Here is a 19,756-nt window from a genome sequence, read left to right as displayed (position 1 = left end):
TGCTAGATTACTGCCCAGCGAGATCGCGCTGCCTATGAATTAAAGAGAAACAATAGTGCAGAAACCATACGGAAAACAGAACCTCTTATGTTTTCAGTATTTGGCCGGTGCGCTCGAGCAGGGCTAAACACCGGAAAAGGCATGATGACGTATGCATGCTTTTCACTAATGAAATCAAGCGAATTTTAAAAAGGCAAGCCCACGAACCAACCAAACTCATGGGCGTGGATAAACAGGGACAGAGCGCTTTGCACTTGACCCTAAAAAAAGGCACCTCAGTGTTTCTCTGTTGGGGTTCCTGAATTAATAAAGAAGTCACAGTACAGATGTATTTTTTTTATTCCTAGGTGGTACATTTGCAGGATACCAAAAGTATTCTGGACAAAGGTGGCATAACAAAATTAGTGTATTTTTTCAAAACATCCAATGATCTGGTTTGCATCAATATTGCAGAAAATAAAATAATGGTGCACACCGTTCAACATTTCAGGAAAGTCTAATCCATTCTTGCGGGCAGTTGTAGAACAAGACATTTAAATAATGAGGAAAGGATCAGCCTGTTCCAGGGTCCGATAACAACCAATTTAACTAGAAACCAGCGAACAGGTCAAGGTTTAAATACATAAAAATACAGCTTGTTCCGGTGCCATCCACAGGCGAGGCAAACGGTGCGATCAGGTTTCAAAAAAATGCATTGTTAAGGCTAAATTCATCAAATCGCTTCCCCATCTGCTTGTGGTCACTGGGGTGCCCCTTCAAGCCTCCAAATCCAGGCCCAGTCCCACCTTGTGACCTCCTGCATTGAAGTTCTTTCCGTCTACGAGTGCAGAGAGTGTGAGTTTCACACCTGTAAGTCAAAAATACATCCATTAGAACGACTCCATAAAAAATATATTATCATAACGTGGCTGGCAATACTATGCCCAAGACTAGAAAGTACCTAACAGTGGGAGACGTGAAACAGGCTTTCTAGTTTTCAAGTTCTATGGAAGTCTATGGCGACAGAAATTTTATACAATTACTATACAAGTAATAGTGTCCACATTAGCAGGCATCCAACAGCAACACATTACAATAATGCGTTTTTCTGAGATCTATACTAGGGTAGTGGTTTCGAATCTTTTGACTTCTGTGAACTCCACACTTTATTAGTGAAACCCGCTGAATCATTATTAGAATCCCGGGTTCCACCCCCCAACTGAGTCATTACTGGAAGCTGGGGACTCAGGCCTAAACATGGTTTATGATTTGAACCACATTCTACACAAACAAAAAAAACAACAACAAAAAAAGGGAGAAAAAAGCATTCCAACCACCATGCATTTATTAATTTCTTAATTTGCAAATAAATACAAAAATTAACATTCTAATTTTAATAGGAATTTTTGGAGGTTTCTTCAATAAATGTTCATTTGGCAGCTTTGAGTGCTTACAGGAATACTCATTTGCAAACCTCTTTCTTTAGGATTCCAGTCAGCAAAGATTTCCTAGAGGGGTTGAAGAAGGTCTTCCTCCAGTTAGGCGCCCTTCCCCACCATGGGAACTTAATGTGGTCCTTTCACGACTCATGCAACATCCATTTGAACCCATACACTAGGCATCTCTCCAACACCTAACTTGGAAAACGGCCTTTCTAGTGGCCATCACATCAACACGAAGGGTTAGCCAGATTCAGGCCCTCTGTACTCACGAGACTTACACAGTATTTCACTCCTCCAAAGTAGTACTGCGAACACATCCTAGATTACTGCTCAAGGTTAAATCCGACTTTCACATCAACCAGTCGATTTCCTTACCTATCTACCCCAGCAGAGAGCTCTCCATTCTCTAGATGTAAAAAGGGTGTTAAAGTTGTATCTAGAGAAGACTAATTCCCTTCGGAGAACTTCACAACTGTTTGTTAATTATGGTACGGTCTGTACCGGTTTAGCCACCTCCAAACAGTCCATATCGAGATGGATAGTCTCCTGTATTTTATTTTGCTATCAACTAGCTAAGAAAATTCTACAGGGCAAACCAAAAGCGCATTCCACCAGAACCAAGTCGGCAACGACTGCTTTATTGAGGAATGTTCCATAAGCAGACATTTGTACTTGGAGATCTATTCACACCTTTACCAAGCATTATTGCCTTGACACCGATGCTAGGGCAGATGCTTAAGTAAGACCGGCTTCTCTTAGAAACCTCTTTGCGTGAGGGAGTATTTTCTGAGTGTTCTGCCTGCTCCTCCGCGTGTTCTGGGATGGGCTTGCTATTCTATTCAACGTTTATGAGTATACATGGAAACCCCCCCCAAGAGAAGATGTAGTTTCTTACCTGCAACTCCAGTTCTCTCGTAGGGGTATTTCCATGATATTCATAAGCAACCCTCCCACCACCCCGGGGGAGCAGACAGAATGCTTAATTAGATTGCTTAATTAGGTTAATCATTATTATCAGCTAAGAACTGCCTACAAAAAGAACTGAGGTAACTGCCTCTAGGCATGATGGGATACTGGAGGACTGGCTGCTCTTAAAGGCATAGTCTCCTTTTTCTTTATTATTAATGGAAGCCTATGGGCTACACTGCTCTGCACTCCTTCAAAGGGATTTTCTAATACAAAAAAGGTTTGTGAAGGAATTTTTCTGAAATTATATTCATTTTTTCAGGCATTTAAATGCATTTACCTCAAGAACAAACTGGTTGAAGAAGTTTGAACACTGTAGCCTTTCCTATAGGCTGCATAGGAACATTCTTAAGTGACTTGGCAGGCTTTTCTGAAGTAAGGCGAACATGGACACTCAAGTTATATTGGGAAAAAGTTCTCCGGGGGCCCCGCGGGCGGGCAATATTCAACACTTAGGACCATACATGGAAATCCCCTACGAGAGAAGTAGATGTTTTCACAAATGTTTTTCTTTTAATCAAAATGGATCTCAGGCACTGTATGCTTGGGCCAGGCATCTCAGTTCCATTGAGGAGGGAAGCAGAAGAACTACGGTAGATACACATATGCAGCAGTGCAAGCTCCTCATTAGTGTCCCATGCTCCCTACCTCATGTCTCCTTCATTCTAGCGTTCCTCAACAGCACTTTAAAGCAGGACAGCATAAAAGTATGTGCTGAAATGAACATGGTGCAGCACTGGCACAGTAAGCCCGAAGCTTTCAAGGAGCAGCACAGCATGAGCTTCACACAATGAAAGAACAGCTACTGCAGGAAACAGCAGTAATGCAAATTCCACTCATTCTACGCAAAGTTTGTCAACATTTTAATCCCAGGCGATTCCCTCACAAACGGGGCTGCACAGCAAACAGCAGTTTTGCTTTTGCTCAAAGACCATATATATACACACACACAACTCAAGAACAGCACTGGAAACTATTACCACAAACAGAGCAGGTGCAGCAAGCCAAGATTTTAACTCACTTAATTCAAAAATGTAACTCAAAGGACTGCAGGTCACGCAGTGAACAAGTTATCTTTGGTAACTTCTTTTTTTGGTAGAGATTATCTAAGTGAAGATTCCTCACTTTGTGAATATCCCCAGGTGTCAGACTGGAGGCGGAAGCTTTCCTAGCAATTCCCTTGCGCATCGATATGTGGTGTCATGCGGCTCTGCAAAAGATCTGCCCTGGATAGGGCATCGGGACACTATATATGTGCCACCTCCGCTCACTGATAGGTTTCTTTCTGAAAACTCTCTGCGCCAACGGACATGAAACCCATTGAAATCAATATGAGCGTGCAGATCTTTTCAACGGCCAGAACCTTAATGGACAATACAAGTACACTTCACAGAAAACAGAGAGGGTGAATCATTCACTCGGCTGCCGATTTGTGGCAACGAGGAAGACTGTGTTGATGGTTAGCAGGAGAAGATGAGGTGAAAAACAAATTAACCTACTGCAGCACCAGAAACTGTTGGTGGGAACATGAGAGTCAACCACTTCAAAAGACTGCATCACAATGGGTCATTTAAAAAAAATGAAGGTTGATCCAGAAAACATACAAAGGGCCTGATAAATGACCTTCAACTGTGGTCACAGCAAGGTCTTGCTGGGCCAGTGAAAGAGGAAACAGAAGACTGTCAAATACTCTTCCTTGCAAGAGTTGATCTTTACGAGAGGAACACAAAGCAACAAACTTCTTCCTTTTGCAGCATCCTGCATATACGATGGTAGATGGACTCCTGGCTGCAAGAACACCATTAACCATTTCAGGAGAAGATAGACTGCAATAAACTGCTGCTGGTCAGAGGTCTACACTGAATAAACTAAGGTATAGGCCCAGACCGTATTGCTTTGACAGGAGGTTCATCCTGAAAGGGCAGGAGACAAATGCTCACGGAGAACAAACACTCATGGCCAGAAGTTCCAGGTAGCACTCTCTCCTCGCCCAGTCTGGGGTCACTATGTTGACTTGAATCCAGACTCGATATTTTTTAGTACTCTGGGCAAGAGAGAGTGGCAGAAAGGCATACGAAAGTCCTGATCCCCAATGTAGGTGAAAGGAGTCTCACAGCAGTATGCCTTCATTTTGCACATATATAGGGGTACGCGTTGAATTTGCATGTTCTCTATGGTGGCAAATAGATGGAGCTGGGTTCTTCCCACTGCTAGAAGGCACCCTCTACCATCTCCACATGTAACTGTCATTTGTAATCTGCGAGGAAACAGCAGCTGAGTTTGTCTGCCACGGTGTTGAAAGATCGTGCCAGGCATTGTGTGATCTGGGATGTGCCTTGAGCATACAGTTACATTCTAAAACAGAGCCTCCTGCCACAGAACCTACCACCCCACAATGCCCGGTTTGTTGCAGTACTGCATCGTAGGTGTATTGTCTGTAAGCACCTCAACCAATTACCCCTCCGAGGAACACCTTCAACACAAAGTGAATCCTTTGCAACTCCAGCAAGTTTATGTGGAGGCAATTGTTTGACAGAGACCAGAGTCCACTGATCACTACCTCTCCCAGATGAACCCCCATTCCAACAACAATGCATCAATCACAGCTGTTTAGTCTAGGTAGAGGGGTCTGCTGCTTGTCCAATTGCAGTCGAGCAGCCATCACAACATAGCTTTCTCAGTCTCCTTCAAAATCTGGATGGAAGAAGTTGTCTTGGTGCTAAGCCCACTGAGACTTCAGATCCCCACTGCAGAGCTCGCATGAGTCATCCAAGGTGCTCCAGAAGCAGGAAACAGGAGGCCTGAAGCCTCAGAGCCGATCTCACTGCGACAAAGACTGCAGGCTGAAACATCAGGATCGTAGTCCGAACGTCCTAGACTTGTTGAAGTGGAGGAAAGGCTTGGAAAAGTCCTTTAACCAGGACGGCTATGTCAAATGGAAGGAGTCCGGTGTGACTTCAGCACATGTATGGAAAAACCCAATGATGTCAACAAATCAGCCGTCGTGTGGAGATGTTTAACAATCATTTGAGGAGACCCCCCACCTTCAGCAATGAGTCTTTTAGATATGGGAAGACTAGTATTTCCAACCTCCCTTTATAAGCTGCAACTACCACCATCACTTCTGTGAACACCTGAGGTGCACTGGTCTCGCCAAAAGGTAGCACTGAAAAACAGATGTGCTTGTAGCCTACCTGAAACTACAGATTGCATCTATGGGACTGCCAGATGTGGACCTGAAAGTAAGCACTCTGCCTAGGATCCAGGAGACTGGATAGTGGTGCTCAACTTGCAGACATGTCTTGGGCCAAGGTGAGCATTTCGAATTTGTCCTTCCATTCGAAGTTTAGAGATTGAAGATCTAGGATGGTGCGGAGGCTCCCACCCTTTTTGGGCATCAGAAAATAACAAGTGTAACAGCCAGTCCCAATCCTGTCAATTGCTCTTCCAGGAGGTGTTGCATTGGTCTTTCAGGAGGTGTTGTGTTGTGGGTGGTAGGTCCACTGACATATGAAGAGGCTAGGAACAGCCATGTTGTATGATCTGTCAGAAATGATGCTCCTTCAACCAAGGAGGTTAAAGTTGAGTTGACCGCCAACTGGGCAATCGGGTGCAGTCGAAAGCAAATTAAAGCAGTTTTGCAGCAGCTGGGGTGGGCACAGGGAGTTTGGTAAATTGCTGCCCCCGTACGCCTGCTCCACTGACTATCTCAAAAGGGTTGGGAAGCTGGAAGCTTTGCTATTGCCTAGGCCCATACTGGGCCCTCTTCTGGTAACCCTGTCTGAAACATTGAAAGGAAAAAGTAGTCTGGGGTATCTGACATACAGGCAGATCTAGACGTAGAGAGCCAGCTTGACCTTTCTCTCTTTAAAACGTTCTGAGGCAAAAAGCTGCCTTTCTCCAAAAAGACAAGATGACTCAACCTGCGTGTTCATTAGAGACTGCTAGACGTCCAAAGAGAAGCTTGTGGAGCACATCCAGGTGTGGTTCCTTAGCACCACCCTGGTGCAGACCACTTTACCCAAACAGTCTGTTGTATCCAAGGCAGGCCCAATGGAGTGCTGTGTTTCATCCTGATCGCCCAGGATTAGTCTTGTAATGTAACTGATGTCATCCTGAGAGCTGGCAAAACACCAGTCACTTTGTCCCACAAAGGGTGCAAATACCTACCCAGGAGACATGTTGTATTTACTGTTCTCAGGACAAGGATGAAGAAAGCAAACATGTAATTTGTGAATGTTGCATTCACATAGACTCTTTGCCTAGGGGAGTTGTTGGGAAGGTATTTAGGTTCAGTTGGCTGATGGATGGCTGCGCCACTAAACTCTCCAGGGGTGGGCTGTTGAAGTTAAAAATCTCAGTCCCCAGGAGCAGTCTAGATGCCTTGCTGCTGGCCTACTTAAAGGGGACAAGAGCTTGGTTTTGCCCAGGTGCCTACTGGCACATTGGTCAATGCCTCATTGAAGAGCTAAAGAGGTTTCAGGTTCGTTTGTGCAGGGTTGAGGACTTCAGTCAGTATCCACACTGGTTTTGACATCTGTATGTGGCAATATGAGGCATAGGACTTATGCTGCTCTCCAGATCACTATAGTAAATGAGGTGGAGTACTGTCTCTATAGTTGGGAAATGAAGACTGGCCAATGCCTGGGCATGTGTTTAGACCACTAGCATTGTAGGTCTTCGTAAATGCTTCTCCCTCCACACCCTCAAATTACCTTGACGGGCTTCACATTGTTTGGCGTCATCATTTTGTGGTATACAGAACGGTCCTTAGCGAGCAAAATGTTTAGGTGGGTTTATTTCAGTGTCTGATAAAACTATTGGATGCTTGTATAGAATAGTTAGGATCGGGGTGGGCGATAAGATATTGGCTGGTGGTATCAGTCTAGTCGCTGGAATCATAGCCAGTGGAGTTAGAGCCGAAGGAAGGTTTGGGGGCAGTTGAGAAGCCAGAGCCAAATCAGGTACCAGCGTCAGGGGGCTGTCAAGTGGAGTGGTTGCACCGGGGAAGGACCTGCCACTGAAAACCCAAACTGTCATCCACCTCGAATACGTGGGGCACAAAGGTACAACAGAGTGACTGGTACAGCACCAAAATGTTACCCTGATGAAGCTGATGTAAATGTTGTGATATCACTGTCCATTGTAGATCAAAACTCGTGAAGGTTTTGCTTCTTGGCCAAGTGGAGAATGGATTAGTTACTTACCTGTAAATCCTAGTTCTCTTCCAGGGGTATCCTCATCAAAGTCATAAACATTGAATATTCCCGCCCTTGTGCAGGGACCCCGGAGCATGTATAAAATACACACATATAAAGTATGAAATATGCACGAAAAAGTATATATAGCATTTTTAGTAGACATATCGTTCATACTAAATACATATATACATGTGTGAAACAGCAATGCAGACTATAATCATAAACAAGCTAAAATGCTTTATTTCTATGGAGCTTTTTTTTTTTTTTTTTTTAAACATTATAAAATTACAAAAGAGAATAAATATCTACCCAAGCCCCCCAAAACTGGGCTTAGGGAAATAAGCAGCAGCAATTTCTAGAGAAAAAAGAGAAAAACTACATTGAAAAACAATGGAGCATTCTTAGCTAATAGGCTGCATGCAGGTTAACACAGGAGAACCATAAAAACTTTGGCACCGTGCCTTTAAGACCCTGAGCACCTCCAGTATCCCACCATGCCTCAGGGGTGAAGGAAAGGCGACAGTTGGTTCACAGTTAGGTCAGTACTTTTTTACGGTGACAATCTGTGAAACTGATTCGAAAGACGGTCTGTCCTGCACTTCTAGGAGACGTGCGTCCGGGGAGCAGGGTGGGTTGTTTATGACTTTGATGAAGATACCCCTGGAAGAGAACTAGGATTTACAGGTAAGTAACTAATCCTTCTCTTCCAGGGGATCCTCATCAATAGTCATAAACATTGAATAGATTAGCAAGCCCATCCCTAAACTCTGCGGACTGTCTAATAGAAGTGCAGGAATAGATGCGTATTATGCAAATAAATTTCTCAGAGAGGCCTGCCCAACCTGGGCGTCTGCTCTTGCATCTGAATCTAAACAGTAATGTCTAGTGAAAGTATGTACAGACTTCCATGTAGCAGCCTTACAAATCTCAGAGATTGGGACATTAAGGAGGGCAGCAGTAGCCGCTTTTCCCCTAGTGGAATGCGCTTTAGGGCTAGCTAGTAATTGTTTATTAGCCAGCTGCTAAGTATTAACAATACAAGAAACTATCCATCTTGATATCGTTCTTTTAGATGCTGCCTCTCCTGTCCTCAAATGACCATAATTTACAAACTAATGGTTGGAATGTCTAATCGATTTTGTCTTATCCAAATAAAATTTCAGCATTCTTTTCAAGTCTAAGGAGTGCAATGCTTTCTCCGCCGGAGTCTCCGGATTGGGAAAGAAAGTCGGTAAAGATATAGTTTGATTGATGTGGAATTCTGACACCACCTTCGGAAGGAAAGATGGGTGAGTTCGCAGAACCACTCTATTGTCGTGAAAAACTGTACGGTTGTAGGAAGTTGGCTCTGTATGTGCTATTTCAAAGTAAGGAATAGCATGCACAGAGTCCAAGGGTTCCCCTTAGAGGTAAGATAGTGGCAAAAAGAGATAATACTAATGCTCTATTTTGTTGTAGTGTGGTCGAGCAGTAGGCTTATCCAAGGAGTAGTGTTAAGCATTTGTTGTACATACACACAGGCAATAAATGAGGAACACACACTCAGAGACAAATCCAGCCAATAGGTTTTGTTATAGAATGAAAATGTCACTTACCCAGTGTACATCTGTTCGTGGCAATGGTCGCTGCAGATTCACATGTTGTGCACAGTCTGCCATCTGGTGTTGGGTCGGAGTGTTACAAGTTGTTTTTCTTCGAAGAAGTCTTTCGAGTCACGAGACCGAGGGACTCCTCCTCTTTGCTTCCATTGCGCATGGGCGTCGGCTCCATCTTAGATTGTTTTCCCCGCAGAGGGTGAGGTAGTAGTTGTGTGTGTTAGTAATAGTGCCCATGCAATGGAATGAATAAGTATGTACAAATTAAGGTTAAGTTATATATATATATATATATACAAATGTACAGATGTTGAAGATAACTTCCGACGGCTACAGGCTCCCGGGGAGGCGGGTGGGCACATGTGAATCTGCAGCGACCAATGCCACGAACAGATGTACACTGGGTAAGTGACATTTTCAGTTCGATGGCATCTGTTGCTGCAGATACACATGTTGTGCATAGACTAGTAAGCAGTTATCTCCCCAAAAGCGGTGGCTCAGCCTGTAGGAGTGGAAGTAGTCTGAAACAAAGTTCTCAGTACGGCTTGACCTACTGTGGCCTGTTGTGCGGATAGCACGTCTACACAGTAGTGTTTAGTAAATGTGTGAGGCGTGGACCATGTGGCTGCCTTACATATTTCGTGCATTGGAATATTTCCTAGGAATGCCATGGTAGCGCCTTTTTTCCTGGTTGAGTGTGCCCTTGGTGTAATGGGCAGTTGTCTCTTTGCTTTAAGATAGCAGGTTTGGATGCATTTAACTATCCATCTGGCTATACCTTGTTTTGATATTGGGTTTCCTGTATGAGGTTTTTGAAATGCAATAAACAGTTGCTTTGTTTTCCTAACCTCCTTTGTTCTGTCGATGTAGTACATTAGTGCTCTTTTGACATCTAATGTATGTAGTGCCCTTTCAGCTACTGAGTCTGGCTGTGGGAAGAACACTGGTAACTCTACCGTTTGATTTAAGTGGAACGGTGAAATAACCTTTGGTAGGAATTTAGGATTGGTTCTTAGTACAACCTTATTTTTGTGTATTTGGATAAAAGGTTCTTGTATTGTAAATGCCTGAATTTCACTTACTCTTCTTAGAGATGTGATGGCAATGAGAAATGCAACTTTCCAGGTTAAGAATTGTATTTCACAAGAATGCATGGGTTCAAAAGGTGGTCCCATGAGTCTTGTCAAGACGATGTTAAGGTTCCACGAAGGAACTGGTGGTGTTCTTGGTGGCATTATTCTTCTTAGGCCCTCCATAAATGCTTTAATGACGGGTATCCTAAACAGTGAAGTTGAATGAGTAATCTGCAGATATGCAGATATTGCTGCCAGGTGTATTTTTATGGAAGAGAAGGCTAGATTTGACTTTTGTAAGTGTAGTAAGTATCCCAGTACATCTTTTGGGGATGCGTGTAATGGATGAACTTGATTATTATGGCAGTAGCTAACAAACCTTTTCCATTTGCTTGCATAGCAGTGTCTAGTGGATGGCCTTCTAGCTTGTTTTATGACTTCCATACATTCTTGAGTGAGGTTTAAATGTCCGAATTCTAGGATTTCAGAAGCCAGATTGCTAGATTGAGCGATGCTGGGTTTGGATGCCTGATCTGCTGTTTGTGTTGTGTTAACAGATCTGGCCTGTTGGGTAACTTGACGTGTGGTACTACTGACAGGTCTAGTAGTGTTGTGTACCAAGGTTGTCTTGCCCATGTTGGTGCTATTAATATGAGTTTGAGTTTGTTTTGACTCAATTTGTTTACTAGATATGGAAGGAGAGGGAGAGGGGGAAAAGTGTATGCAAATATCCCTGACAAGTTCATCCATAGGGCATTGCCTTGAGACTGTCTGTGTGGGTACCTGGATGAGAAGTCTCGGCATTTTGCGTTCTCCTTTGTGGCAAATAGGTCTATTTGCGGTGTACCCCAAATTTTGAAGTAAGTGTTTAGGATTTGGGGGTGAATCTCCCATTCGTGGACCTGTTGGTGATCTCGAGAGAGATTGTCTGCTAGTTGATTTTGGATCCCTGGAATACTGTGCTATTAGGCGAATGTGGTTGTGAATTGCCCATTGCCATATCTTTTGTGCTAGGAGACATAGCTGTGTCGAGTGTGTTCCCCCTTGCTTGTTTAGGTAATGCATTGTTGTCATGTTGTCTGTTTTGACAAGAACGTATTTGTGGGTTATGATGGGTTGAAATGCTTTTAGCGTCCAGAATACTGCTAGTAATTCGAGGTGATTTATATGCAGTTTTGTTTGATGTACGTCCCATTGTCCTTGGATGCTGTGGTGATCGAGGTGTGCTCCCCACCCTGTCATGGAAGCATCTGTTATTACGTATTGTGGCACTGGGTCTTGGAACGGCCGCCCTTTGTTTAAATTTGTACTGTTCCACCATAGAAGCGAGATGTATGTTTGGCGGTCTATCAACACCAGATCTAGAAGGTGACCCTGTGCATGTGACCATTGTGATGCTAGGCACTGTTGTAAGGGCCTCATGTGCAGTCTTGCGTTTTGGACAATGGCTATGCATGAGGACATCATGCCTAGGAGTTTTAAAACCACTTTTGCCTGTATTTTTAGTGTTGGATACATGGCCTGTATGACCTTGTGAAAATTTTGAACCCTTTGTGGACTCGGAGTGGCTAATCCTTTTGTTGTGTTGATTACCGCTCCTAAGTAGTGCTGTATTTTGCACGGCACAATGTTTGATTTTGTGTAGTTGAGGGAGAACCCGAGTTTGTAGAGGGTTTGTATGACATACTCTGTGTGTTGTGAACACTTTGTTAGCGAGTTGGTCTTGATTAGCCAATCGTCTAGATACAGGAATACGTGTATTTGCTGCCTTCTGATGTGTGCGGCTACTACTGCTAGGCATTTGGTAAACACCCTTGGTGCGGTTGTTATACCGAACGCTAAGACTTTGAATTGATAGTGTATCCCCTTGAATACAAACCTTAGGTATTTCCTGTGCGAAGGATGTATCGGTATGTGGAAATACGCGTCTTTGAGATCTAAGGTTGTCATGTAATCTTGTTGCTTTAGCAGTGGTAACACTTCTTGTAGCGTGACCATGTGAAAGTGGTCTGATTTGATGTAGGTGTTTAGTATTCTGAGATCTAAGATTGGCCTCAGTGTTTTGTCCTTTTTGGGTATTAGAAAATACAGTGAATAGACTCCTGTGTTTATTTCTGTACATGGTACCAGTTCTATTGCTTCTTTTTGCAGTAGTGCTTGAACTTCTATTTCTAGGAGGTCTAAATGCTGTTTTGACATTTTTTGTGTTTTGGGTGGGATATTTGGAGGGATCTGTAGAAATTCTATGCAATAACCATGTTGGATAATTGCTAAGACCCAAGTGTCTGTTGTTATATTCACCCATGATTGATAAAACTGACTTAGTCTTCCCCCCACTGGTGTTATGTGGAGGGGTTGAGTGACCTGTAAGTCACTGTTTGGTTGTTGGGGTTTTGGGGCTTTGAAATTTCCCCCGGTTTCTCGGGAATTGTCCTCCTCTGTACTGGCCCCAAAAACCTCCCCTTTGGTACTGTCCCTGGTAGGTAGACGGTGTTGATTGTGAGGTGCTGGCTTGTGTGGCCTGACCCCGAAACCCTCCTCTGAATGTTGTTTTACGGAAGGTGCCGAAAGTGCCTCTGCTCTGCGGGGAGTAGAGCGCGCCCATGGCCTTGGCTGTGTCAGTGTCCTTTTTCAGCTTTTCAATCGCCGTGTCAACCTCTGGTCCGAACAATTGTTGTTCGTTGAACGGCATATTGAGTACTGCTTGCTGTATTTCTGGCTTAAAGCCAGATGTGCGCAACCATGCGTGCCTTCTGATGGTAACTGCAGTGTATTGTTCTTGCAGCTGTGTCCGCTGCATCCATAGAGGAGCGTATTTGGTTATTGGAGATGTTTTGTCCCTCCTCAACCACTTGTTTTGCCCGCTTCTGAAATTCCTTGGGTAGATGCTCGATGAGATGCTGCATCTCATCCCAATGGGCTCTGTCATAGCGCGCTAGGAGCGCCTGAGAGTTGGCGATGCGCCACTGGCTGGCAGCTTGTACAGCGACTCTTTTCCCAGCTGCGTCAAATTTTTGGCTTTCCTTATCCGGGGGTGGTGCATCGCCCAATGTGTGTGAATTGGCTCGTTTGCGAGCTGCTCCTACCACGACTGAGTCTGGTGGCAGTTGAGAGGTGATAAAAGCAGGGTCTGTGGGAGGTGCTTTATATTTATTTCTTCTCTACCCTTGGAGTGATTGCTCTACTCTTGACGGGGTCTTTGAAGATTTGCTTTGCGTGCCTTAGCATTCCCGGAAGCATAGGCAGGCTTTGGTAGTTGCTATGGGTGGAGGAGAGGGTGTTAAAAAGGAAGTCATCCTCGACAGGTTCTGTGTGTAACGACACGTTGTGGAATTCTGCTGCCCTAGCTACCACCTGCGCATACGCTGTGCTGTCCTCGGGTGGTGATGGCTTGGTAGGGTAGGACTCTGGGCTATTGTCGGACACTGGTGCGTCGTATAGGTCCCAAGCATCTTGGCTCATGGTGGTGTGAGCCGGTGAATGTGACGGAGTTTGTGCCGGTGATATTTGAGTTACAGGTGGAGGAGAGGGTGGCGGAGTTGCTTTCTTTGCCACCTTTGCTTGTGGTGTTAGTTGTTCAGTTTGGAACTCTAGTCTCCTTTTTCTCTTGATTGGTGGAAGAGTGCTAATCTTCCCCGTTCCACTCTGGATGAAGATCCTCTTTTGTGTATGGTCTACATCAGTAGTCTGTAGCTCCTCTTCAAACCTGTGTTTACGCATTTGAGAGGACAATGAATGTTCCTCTGAATATGAGCCGGTAGTGGTTTCGGTTGCTGATTGTTTTGGCACCGAAACTGTCCTTTTTTGTTTTCGGCTCCGAGGCGAATCTCTTCTTTTTCGGAGTCGAGCCTTCTCGGCGTCGATCATCCTCGGTGCCGCTGTCTCAGCGTCGGCTCCGCCTTCTCGGCGTCGACCTTTTGCGGCAACACTTTCTCGGTCCCGAGAATGTTGCGTGCCTGTGTCTCGACCCGAGTCGGACGATCTGGGCACCGGTTCGGCCTTTTTCGGTGCCGATAGACGGTCACCTTTATGGGTTGAGCCATGGCCAGTTGGCAGTGGCGTCCCCTGGGCCTTGTCTATTTTCTTGTGCTGTGTGCTTTGACGTCTTACTCACAGTTTCGTCGACGTCGAATTCATCTGAGTCCGTTTCATGGATGGAGAAGGCTTCCTCCTCTTCTCCTTGTTCCTCGAACTCTCGGTGTTCTGTCGGTGTGGACGCCATCTGTAGTCTTCTGGCTCGACGGTCACGGAGCGTTTTTCGGGACCGGAACGCACGACAGGCCTCACAAGTTTCTTCCTTGTGCTCGGGTGACAGGCACAAGTTACAGACCAAATGTTGGTCCGTATATGGATATTTATTGTGGCATTTAGGACAGAATCGGAACGGGGTCCGTTCCATCGGTGTCGATGTTACACGCAGTCGGGCCGACCAGGCCCCGACGGGGGATCGAAATTACCCCGAAGGGCTACCGGAGCTCTTCACGATTCGGTGTCGATTCTAACTATCCCGATCCCGAGCGAAACAATACCGACGTAATTTTTCGAAGTTTTGACTATCTTTCCGTCCCGAAACCCGGAGCGAAAAGGAACACGTCCGAACCAGAGGGCGGAAAAAAAAAAATCTAAGATGGAGCCGACGCCCATGCGCAATGGAAGCAAAGAGGAGGAGTCCCTCGGTCTCGTGACTCGAAAGACTTCTTTGAAGAAAAACAACTTGTAACACTCCGACCCAACACCAGATGGCGGACTGTGCACAACATGTGTATCTGCAGCAACAGATGCCATCGAACAAATATCTTTTCTTAGTTTATTTTAAGAACCACAGGTTCAAATTCTACATGTAATATCTCATTTGAAAGGTATTACAGGTAAGTACTTTAGGAACTTTGAAACATTACATTAGCATGTATACTTTTTACATAAAACACAATAAGCGGTTTTAAAAGTGGACACAGTGCAATTTTCACAGTTCCTGGGGGAGGTAAAGTAATGTTAGTTTTAACAGGTAAGTAAGTCACTTACAGGTTTCAGTTTTGGGTCCAAGGTAGCCCACCGTTGGGGGTTCAGAGCAACCCCAAAGTTATCACACCAGCAGCTCAGGGCCGATCAGGTGCAAAGGTCAAAGAGGTGCCCAAACCACATAGGCTATAATGGAGAGAAGGGGGTGCCCCGGTTCCAGTCTGCCAGCAGGTAAGTACCCGCGTCTTCGGAGGGCAGACCAGGGGGGTTTTGTAGGGCACAGGGGGGGGGGGGGGGGACACAAGTCAGCACAAAAAGTACACCCTCAGAGGCGCGGGGCGGCCGGGTGCAGTGTGCAAACACGCGTCGGGTTTTCAATGAGCGATCAAGGGATCTCTTCAGCGTTGCAGGCAGGCAAGGGGGGGCTCCTCGGGGTAGCCACCACCTGGGCAAGGGAGAGGGCCTCCTGGGGGTCACTCCTGCACAGGAGTTCCGTTCCTTTAGGTGCTGGGGGCTGCGGGTGCAGGGTCTTTTCCAGCCGTCTGGAAATGGAGTTCAGGCAGTCGCGGTCAGGGGGAGCCTCGGGATTCCCTCTGCAGGCGTCGCTGTGGGGGCTCAGGGGGGACAACTTTGGTTACTCACGGTCTTGGAGTCGCCGGAGGGTCCTCCCTGAGGTGTTGGTTCTCCACCAGTCGAGTCGGGGTCGCCGGGTGCAGTGTTGCAAGTCTCACGCTTCTTGCGGGGAGTTGCAGGGGTCTTTAAATCTGCTCCTTGAAACAAAGTTGCAGTTCTTTTGGAGCAGTGCCGCTGTCCTTGGGAGTTTCTTGTCTTTCTTGAAGCAGGGCAGTCCTCAGAGGATTCAGAGGTCCCTGGTCCCTTGGAAAGCGTCGCTGGAGCAGGTTTCTTTGGAAGGCAGGAGACAGGCCAGAAAGTCTGGGGCCAAAGCAGTTGGTGTCTTCTGTTCTTCCTCTGCAGGGGTTCTTCAGCTCAGCAGTCCTCTTCTTGTAGTTTCAGGAATCTAAATTCTTAGGTTCAGGGAAGCCCTTAAATACTAAATTTAAGGGCGTGTTTAGGTCTGTGGGGTCAGTAGCCAATGGCTACTAGCCCTGAGGGTGGGTACACCCTCTTTGTGCCTCCTCCCAAGGGGAGGGGGTCACATCCCTAATCCTATTGGGGAATCCTCCATCTGCACCTTAGGGGCTGTCCTGACTGGCCAGTGACTCCTTGTAATTCTCATTAGTTTCTCCGGCCTTGCCGCCAAAAGTGGGGGCCGTGGCCGGAGGGGGCGGGCAACTCCACTAGCTGGAGTGTCCTGCGGTGCTGGCACAAAGGGGTGAGCCTTTGAGGCTCACCGCCAGGTGTGACAGCTCCTGCCTGGGGGAGGTGTTAGCATCTCCACCCAGTGCAGGCTTTGTTACTGGCCTCAGAGTGACAAAGGCACTCTCCCCATGGGGCCAGCAACATGTCTCGGTTGTGGCAGGCTGCTGGAACCAGTCAGCCTACACAGATAGTCGGTTAAGGTTTCAGGGGGCACCTCTAAGGTGCCCTCTGGGGTGTATTTCACAATAAAATGTACACTGGCATCAGTGTGCATTTATTGTGCTGAGAAGTTTGATACCAAACTTCCCAGTTTTCAGTGTAGCCATTATGGTGCTGTGGAGTTCAAGTAAAACAGACTCCCAGACCATATACTCCTATGGCTACCCTGCACTTACAATGTCTAAGGTATTGCTTAGACACTGTAGGGGCACAGTGCTCATGCACTGGTGCCCTCACCTATGGTATAGTGCACCCTGCCTTAGGGCTGTAAGGGCTACTAGAGGGGTGACTTATCTACACCTGCATAGGCAGTGAGAGGCTGGCATGGCACCCTGAGGGGAGTGCCATGTCGACTTACTCGTTTTGTTCTCACCAGCACACACAAGCTGGCAAGCAGTGTGTCTGTGCTGAGTGAGGGGTCTCCAGGGTGGCATAAGACATGCTGCAGCCCTTAGAGACCTCCCTTGGCATCAGGGCCCTTGGTACCAGGGGTACCATTTACAAGGGACTTATCTGGATGCCAGGGTGTGCCAATTGTGGATACAAAAGTACAGGTTTAGGGAAAGAACACTGGTGCTGGGGCCTGGTTAGCAGGCCTCAGCACACTTTCAATTCAAAACATAGCATCAGCAAAGGCAAAAAGTCAGGGGGTAACCATGCCAAGGAGGCATTTCCTTACAACGGTTCTTTGGAAGACAAAGCCTGAATCTCACTGACCCTCCTCGCGGAAGTAATGGCTACCAAAAAAGCTGTCTTCAACGTAAGGTGTTGTAAAGAGGCCTTGTGTATAGGTTCGAAAGGAGGGCCCATAAGTTTTGACAGTACTATGTTCAGTTCCCATGGAGGAGAGGGTCTCCGAATAGGAGGAAAAACTTTCTTCAAACCTTCTAAGAAATCCTTGACTACTGGTTTCGTAAAGAAGGATTCCTGAGAAGGTGACTTACGATAGGCTGTAATGGCAGACAAATGTACCTTAGATGATACCTGCAGACCAGACTTTGCCAGATGAAGTAAATAAGACAGTATGACATCCTCCTGAGCCCGTATGGGATTGTGCCCTTGTTGACAGCACCATATGTAGAATCTCTTCCACTTAAAAGCGTAAGAACGCCGCGTGGAAGGCCGATTGGACTCTTTCAAGATGTTCATACACTCCTGCGAGAGCCCTAGGTGTCCATACTGCAGGAATTCAGGAGCCATGCTGTTAAGCTCAGAGAGGGTAGGTTGGGATGTAGAATCCTGCCCTCCATCCTGCTCAGAAGATCCGGTCTGCACGGCAGCCTCCTGTGAGGTTTTTCCGAAAGGATGAGGAGATCCGTGTAACAGAATTGACGGGGCCATTGTGGCGCTATGAGAATCATTCTGGTTCTGGATTTGTAAAGTTTGTTGATCACTGCCGGTATGAGGGGAATCGGTGGAAAGGCGTAGAGAAATATCCCTGACCAGTCCATCAACAGGGCATTCTCTCGAGATCCCGGACGGTAGAACCTGGATGCGAAGTCTGGGCATTTCTTGTTTACTTCGTCTGCGAAGAGATCCAACTGAGGTCGACCCCATTGAGCGAAGATGTCCTCGACGACTTCGCCGTGTAGGATCTAATCGTGTGCGTCCTCTAGGTGTCTGCTGAGGAAATCTGCTTACACGTTTTGTTGACCTGGCAGGTGAACCGCTGTAATTGACATTCCTCTGGCCAGGAGCCAATGCCATATCGTTTGGGACTCTCGAGATAGGGATCTCGTTCCCCCTGTTTGTTCAAATAATAAATTGTGGTTGTATTGTCCGTTTGTATCAGGAGAGATTTCCCCTGAACCAATGGAGAGAAAGATTTGAGCCAGATGGACCGCTCTGAGTTCCAGCAGATTGATGTGGTAGTTCCTTTCCTTGTCGGACCACAGGCCCTGAGCTTGGAGGGGACCCAGATGAGCCCCCCATCCCTGAAGAGACGCATCCGTTACCAGAGTGTCAGATGGAACTACCTGGTGAAACGAAGAACCTACTGACAGGTGAGGTCTGTGCATCCACCATTGCAATGACTGAAGTGCCGCTGTCGGTAGCCGCACTCTGTCCTCCCAGCGACCTGTCCTTTGACTCCAGTTGTTCTCCAATGCCTCTTGAAGGGGCCTCATGTGCAGCCTGGCATTTGGGACAATGAAAATGCATGAAGCCATGGAGCCCAGTAGCGATGTCACCTGACGAGCAGTAGGTGCGTCGGCTTTTAACAGGTCTTGACACTTCCTGTGTATCGATAAAAGTCGTTCCTCCGAAGGATACACTCTTTGGAGCTCTGTGTTTAGTATAGCTCCCAGGTAGTGAAGGTTCTGTGTTGGAATCAAGGTTGATTTTTGGTAGTTGATTTGAAGACCTAGAGACTCGAAAACCCTGAGTACAATGTCCCGATGGCTTCTCGCCTGATCAGGAGAGGAAGCCTTCAGTAACCAGTCGTCTAGGTATGGGTAGACGAAGATCTTTTGTTTTCGAAGATGTGCCGCTACCACTGCCACACATTTCGAGAAGACGCGGGGGCAGATTTCAGGCCGAATGGTAGAACTCTGAACTGATAGTGTTGTGAAGCTATTTGGAAACGCAAGAATTTCCGATGCTTGGGAGCTATTGGGATGTGAAAATATGCATCCTGCAGGTCGATGGAGCACATCCAGTCTACCTGATGTAGTTGCGGGAAAATCTGGTGAAGGGCTAGCATCCTGAGAACTTCTGTTTTCTTATGTACTTGTTCAGCAGCCGTAAGTCCAGAATTGGTCTGAAAACGCCCTCTCGACCCTTGTTCGCCACCAGAAAATAACAGGAGTAAACCCCCTTTCCTCTGTGCGCAGGTGGAACCTTTTCTATTGCTTTCTTTTGTAAGAGGGCGAGAGCCTCTTTGCGCAGCAGGCGGAGATGAGATGGAATGCATCTGGCTGGTGGCAAGTGTGGTGGGGGCTGTCTGAAAAGAAGAGTAGCCATTTTCGACAATGTTGAGCACCCATTTGTCTTTTGTGATGGTG

At 46.4% G+C, this 19,756-nt stretch overlaps 1 protein-coding gene across 2 annotated transcripts in view; it reads right to left on the bottom strand.

Annotated features, from left to right (window-relative positions):
• Positions 1-321: 321 nt before the first annotated feature.
• The window catches only part of VDAC2 (voltage dependent anion channel 2), a 118,562-nt gene continuing 99,127 nt past the window's right edge, over positions 322-19,756 (bottom strand). The window contains exon 9 of one of the 2 annotated variants that reach the window (XM_069240793.1): positions 322-847. In XM_069240793.1, the coding sequence (XP_069096894.1) occupies positions 756-847 (92 nt within the window). In that variant the 3' untranslated portion in view covers positions 322-755. The remainder of the gene's footprint in view (positions 848-19,756) is intronic. The other variant, XM_069240792.1, reaches the window with a different exon arrangement.

Source organism: Pleurodeles waltl, chromosome 6 (genome assembly GCF_031143425.1).
Source record: "Pleurodeles waltl isolate 20211129_DDA chromosome 6, aPleWal1.hap1.20221129, whole genome shotgun sequence".
NCBI lineage: Eukaryota > Metazoa > Chordata > Amphibia > Caudata > Salamandridae > Pleurodeles > Pleurodeles waltl.
This window is presented reverse-complemented; position numbering and strand designations above follow the sequence as displayed.